The sequence below is a fragment of the Hippopotamus amphibius genome, chromosome 3 (genome assembly GCF_030028045.1).
Source record: "Hippopotamus amphibius kiboko isolate mHipAmp2 chromosome 3, mHipAmp2.hap2, whole genome shotgun sequence".
In the NCBI taxonomy this organism is placed as follows: domain Eukaryota; kingdom Metazoa; phylum Chordata; class Mammalia; order Artiodactyla; family Hippopotamidae; genus Hippopotamus; species Hippopotamus amphibius.
This window is the reverse complement of record NC_080188.1, coordinates 110,182,793-110,188,784: the sequence shown is the minus strand read 5'-3', so window position 1 is coordinate 110,188,784 and position 5,992 is coordinate 110,182,793. Positions and strand designations below refer to the sequence as shown.

At 38.3% G+C, this 5,992-nt stretch overlaps 1 protein-coding gene across 1 annotated transcript; it reads right to left on the bottom strand.

Annotated features, from left to right (window-relative positions):
- Positions 1-4,716: 4,716 nt before the first annotated feature.
- On the bottom strand, positions 4,717-5,656 carry LOC130850235 (olfactory receptor 4P4-like). The gene is given in 2 exon segments (XM_057729649.1): positions 4,717-5,010; positions 5,012-5,656. Coding segments are annotated over 2 exon segments (939 nt in total).
- Between the last annotated feature and the right edge of the window lie 336 nt (positions 5,657-5,992).

Below are 5,992 nucleotides of genomic sequence, written 5' to 3'. Positions count from 1 at the left end.
ATAGCTGTTAGCATCTACCTAATGTATTGAGGTGCTCCTATATTGGGGGCATAGATATTTACCATTGTGATATGTTCTTCTTGAATGGATCCCTTGATCATTATGGAGTGTCCTTCCTTGTCTCTTGTAATAGTCTTTACTTTCAAGTCTAATGTGTCTGATATGAGTATTGCTACTCCAGCTTTCTTTTGACTTCCATTTGCATGGAATCTCTTTTTCCATCCCTTTCCTTTCAGTCTATATGTATCCCTTGGTCTGAAGTGGGTTTCTTGTAGGCAGCATATAGAAGGGTCTTGTTTTTGTATCCATTCAGCCAGTCTGTGTCTTTTGGTTGGAGCATTTAATCCATTGACATTTAAAGTGATTATTGACATGTGTGCTCCAATTACCATTTTCTTAATTGTTTTGGGTTTGTATTTGTAGGTGTTTTCCTTTTCTTGTGTGTCCTACTTAGAGAAGGTCCTTTAGCACTTGTTGTAAGGCTGGTTTGGTGGTGCTGAATTCTCTTCACTTTTGCTTGTCTGGAAAGCTTTTGATTTCTCCCTCACATCTGAATGAGATTCTTGCTGGGTAGAGTATTCTTGGCTGTAGGTTTCTCTCTTTCAGGACTTTCAGTATATCCTGCCATTCCCTTCTGGCCTGCAGAGTTTCTGTAGAAAGGTTAGCAGTTATCCTTATGGGTTTTCCCTTATATGTTGTTTGTTGCTTTTCTCTTGCTGCTTTTCATATTTTTTCTTTGTGTTTAATTGTCGTTAGTTTGATTAATATGTGTCTTGGTATATTTCTCCTTGGGTTTATTCTGTATGGGACTCTCTGTGCTTCTTGGACTTGGTTAATTATTTCCTTTCCCATGTTGGGGAAGTTTTCCACTATAACCTCTTCAAATATTTCCTCAGACGCTTTCTTGTTTTCTTCTTCTTCTGGGATGCCTATAATTCGAATGTTGGTATGCTTAATGTTATCACTGAGGTCTCTGAAACTGTCTTCTATTCTTTTTATTCTTTTTTCTTTTTCCTGCTCTGTGGCATTTATTTCCCCCATTCTATCTTCCAACTCACTTATTCGTTCTTCTGCCTCAGTCATTCTGCTGGTTATAGCATCTGGAGTATTTTTAATTTCTGTTATTTTGTTATCCATTGCTGTTTGTTTTTCTGAGTTCTTATGAACTGTTTCTTGTACTTTCTCTATTTTGTTATTGATATTTTGTATCATTTTTACTATCATTACTCTAAATTCTTTTTCAGGCATTTTTCCTATTTCCTTCTCATTTATTTGGTATTGTGGGATTTTTTCCTGCTCCTTTGCCTGCATGGTGTTTCTTTGTTTCCTCATGGTTGTCCAGACTTTTGGGGTTGCTTGTCCTGGTGATACAGGTGTTTATAGAAGACTGTCCAAGCCTCACACTAATGTCCATGTATTGGATTAAATGAATATTAAGTCTAGGAAACACATACATGTATAAGACACACAGTTACTGAATCCGTTAGGACATAAGGCTCTAGAAAGACTTGACAGAACCCCAGTGTGCTATCAGATATTCAAAGAGAAACCCAACAGAAATTGACAACTGAAACAGAACAAATCAGAGACGAAAGCAAAAGCAAACAAACAAGCAAATAACACCTTACACATACAAACATTAATCCAGGGAGATTTCGTAAGCTAGGATCAAATATAGAAAAGAGCCAGAGTACCACCAGAGAGAATGGAGATTCTCAGAATGTAATTAGACAACTGTACTAAGAACTAAGGTAAAGACAAAAGCCTAATATTAAATACCAAGGCAGTGCATCATCTGGAGAATATAGCAAGGAGTCTGAGCAGACCGATAGTGTTGCTTATAAGTATGTTAAGATAAAATAAACTTAAAATGGCTGGAAGAAAGGGGAACAGAAGAGCGTAATGTGGTTGGAAATATGCAAATAAAAAGAAAGGCATAGAAACGTATAAAAGATAGGGATGAAAGGAAAGTATGAGAGATATTTTGTCCGTACTACCAAAAACTTAGCTAGATATAGAAGTATATAAAAAGGCAAAAAAAAAAAAAAAGAATAAAAATATCATTAAAAAATTATGTTATAAAACTTGTAGATCCCTTAGGGCTAAGATCGTATTTAATAAAGAAAAAAAAAAAAAAAAGAGAGAGAAAGAGAAAAAAAAATCCAGAACTGATCCCAGAATGGAGCAGTTCCATAGGTATTGATACTACTATTTCTGTTTCCTTAGAGTCTCAGGTGTAAGTGTCCTTCTTGACTTGGGTTCTTTTGCATTATTCTGTGACCAGCAGAGGTTCCTTTATTGTTCACCTGTAAGCGTCGGTGTGTGGGGAGGGAGAGGGTACAATAGTGGCTCCTTCTCCTGGGCATGAGTGAGCAGTGGCGCACTGTTGTTTCAGTCGGGCTTGGAGGTGCCTGCTGCAGAGGGACACCGATGGCTCAGGCATAAACAGAAAGTCTTAGTGTTGGGTCTCTCTCGGGTTTTTTTGTTGTTGTTGCTGTTGTTGTTGTTGTTGTTTTTTCTCTCGGCAGCCTCCCTGCTGCTGGAGTTGCAAGGGGTTTTAATCTAGCCCCACCCGAGCTCCTGAGGGTGCTTGTTATTCCTGAGTGCCTTAGGTGGCCCACGGGCAGGCGTCTCTCCACTGCCTGTTGCAGAGGCATGGAAAGAGAGAGAGAGGCTATGCACATGGCTCCTCCCCCCTGCCCGTGAGCCTGCAGCCTCCAGCTGCCATCATGGCCGGGCAGCTCTCAGGGACGGGCACTCCTCTCCGTGGACCTCCTCCCTCCTGTCCTCTCAGTCTGTCACCCTACTGGCAACAATATTTCTCTCCCTGAACCAGCTCTCTGGTTCCCACGCTCCCGCTCCTGGACCCTCCGTTCAGCCGTGGATCGATGTCTCTGTCCGGGAACGCTGAGCTGCGCTGCGGACCCTCAGTATGTTTCTCACTCCCTCCCGTCTGCCACAGCTCTGCTGCTTCACCCTCTTTGAGCCGTTGTAGATGCCTCCCTACTGACTATGTCAGGCTCCCCGCAGCCCTTTCTGGTGTCCGAGGCCATCTGCTGGTGTTCAGCTGGTTTTCTGTGGGAATTATTGCATCCTTCAGTGCATTCCCAATGCATCTGTGGAGAGGGATGCACTCCACGTCTCTCTACTTCACCACCATCTTTTCTCCCCCGATCATATAGTTTTGAATAAAGTTTAAATATTTTCTCCTCCATTTTTGATTTTCAATTCAAGAATGTTTATTCCAATTATGCCAGGAGAGAAGTCCCTGGAAAATTCTCCTTTTCTATACTATGTGTTTGTGCATGCGTGAGTCTGTGTGTTTGTGTGCGTGGCAATCCAGCACTAGCATACACTTCTAGCATACCTTTTTTATCTGGAAGCACTGCCCTTGTTTAGAGGCTACTGAAATACACTGTTTCCCCCTCAGGATCTAAATAAACAATTTTACCAGTTTTACTTGTGATAAACAACTCATATGCTCTAGTAAATATCCTATTTGTTGAAAATTCCCAGTGGTGACTACCTAAATGTTAATCTTGTAAACATCACCTGACTTTATCCCTGGGAGTTTTTTCTGAGCCCCATTGTATAAACTAACTTTCTAACAGCTTTCTTCTTTGTACCTGTGATTGATAGGTTGGTTGGCATTAATTAACATATATCAGACTCCATCGACGAATTCTAGAAGTGTCAGAAGTTTCACATATTTCTAAACCTTTTATTTTTCCACCCTAATATTATTCTACTGATAATTATTTTTAATATAATATATTTTGTTTTATGTCAATAATATATTAGAAAAAAGTATGAATACAAGGGTGCAAACAGCTTTCTTAAGATTTTAACTCTTAATTACAATATAAAACATATTAAAAAGAAATAACGGAAGACACATATATAGCAAAAGACATTCCAAAATGTTCAAAGCAATATCACTCATAATAGCTATTAGCAAGAAATGACCCAAATGCTTAGCAACAAGAGAATGGATAAATTAATTGTCACATGTTCATACAATGAGATACTATAGATGAATGAAAACAATCAGAAATGTCAAAACATACAAACAGAATAATGGGAAAATGGACACTTAAGAGTATACTCTCTATTGCTATTTTTCTGTAGATTACAAAAATAGGTATAATTAATTGATATTAGACATAAAGTTAGTGGTTTGGAGGGAAAATAGTGATTATAAAGGGGTATGAGGAGAAGTTCTGGTGTACTGGTAATTTCTGATTCAATCTGGTTGCTGATTATATGAAATTGCTCAGTTTGTGATAATTCATAAGCTATACATGAGTGATATGTGCAATTTTCTGTATGTATAGTTGAATAAAAATTTGAAAATCTGAGGTAATATCTTAATCAGCTTCTTGGCATTTTAAGGTATAAAAAAATGCATGAACTGTTTTATCTTTTTTCAATGCAGTGCCAAATAGGAGATATATAACTTTTTAGTTTTAGAATATTGTCTGGTTATTTTGTATCATATGAACACAGTTCTTAATGGTAAGGCAGATGGAAGAGGGTAAGAATAAGAATGATGTTCAATTTGTTGGTGAGGTGCCAGCATAGAAGAATAAAACAACAGAGAGGATATACTTCCTGTTGCCCAATTTTCTCTCTAAGCAGTAAATCCAGAGGTGATGAGAATGGATCTTATTCACCGTTGTGGTCTCATGGAACCACAGCATGAAAAGCAGAAAAGCTTCAGAAAAGTTGCTTGCTTTCCAGGAGTATATGCTGACACCAAACTTTCCTCAAGGCATTCTTCATCTCCATGTTTCTCAGCGTGTAGATCAGAGGGTTGAATATAGGGGCAATGATGGTGTAAAAAAGAGCAAATGTTTTATCTTCTGGGAAAGTTGTGGCTGGTCTAATGTAAATGAATAATGCAGGTACAAAAAACAGGACTATGACTGTGATATGAGAACTGCAAGTGGAGAGAGCGTTACTGTGGCTCTCTGCAGAATATGCCCTGATGCTGTACCATATAAAAAAAAAAAGACACCATCAAGATAACAAAGGTCACCAAAGCAATTAGGCCTGAATTTGCAATGACTAAGAGACCTATGATGTGTGTATTTGAACAGGCCAATTTCAGCAAAGGATACACATCACAAAAGTAGTGGTCTATCTCATTGAGACCACAGAATGGTAAGAAGATGGTGAGAAGAAACTGACTAGCAGAGTGTGTAAATCCCCCTGTACAACAAGCTATGATGATTGCATTACACCTCCATCTGCTCATGATGATGGTGTAATGCAGGGGCTTACAGATGGCCACACAGTGGTCATAGGGCATCCCTGTGAAGATAAAGATCTCAATGCTTCCAAAGAAATGGGTGGTAAAGAGCTGTGTCATGCAGCTACTATAGGAAATGATCTTCCTTTCTGCCAATAAGCCGGTTATCAGTTTGGGTGTCACAGTAGACGTGTAGCAAAGGTCAGAAAGTGAGAGGTAATTAAGGAAAAAGTGCATGGGTTGCTCAGTTAGCCGACTGCATGTGATAGAAACCATGATGAGCACGTTTCCTATGTAAATAGCAATGTAGCAAAATAAAAATAAGATGAAGCAAAGGATTTCAGTGTTCTTGTTTTTGGAAAGTCCCAAGAGAATAAATACAGTGACATTATTGCTTTTTTCCATAGTTCAGAATAGACAGAATATGTAAATCACTTGAAATGATTTAATGTATGTGCCTATATTTATAATGTTTATTGAGAAGAATGATGATCATATTATTTTCAAGGCACTGATTAGGTTTAATATGATTCATTAAGTGTGTCAGAATAAAAATCAGGTATTCAATTAAACTACTCTCTACTAAGAATCTGGGTGAACACATACTAGCTTATTTCCATTAATTCTTTCAAGAAACTGTGATCAATGTCTGTGTTAGTCAACATGAATGCCTTTTATCAATCCACAACAGAGTCTTGAATGATGCTGAAAAGATGAGAGTGATTGACTAACAATGTGTCC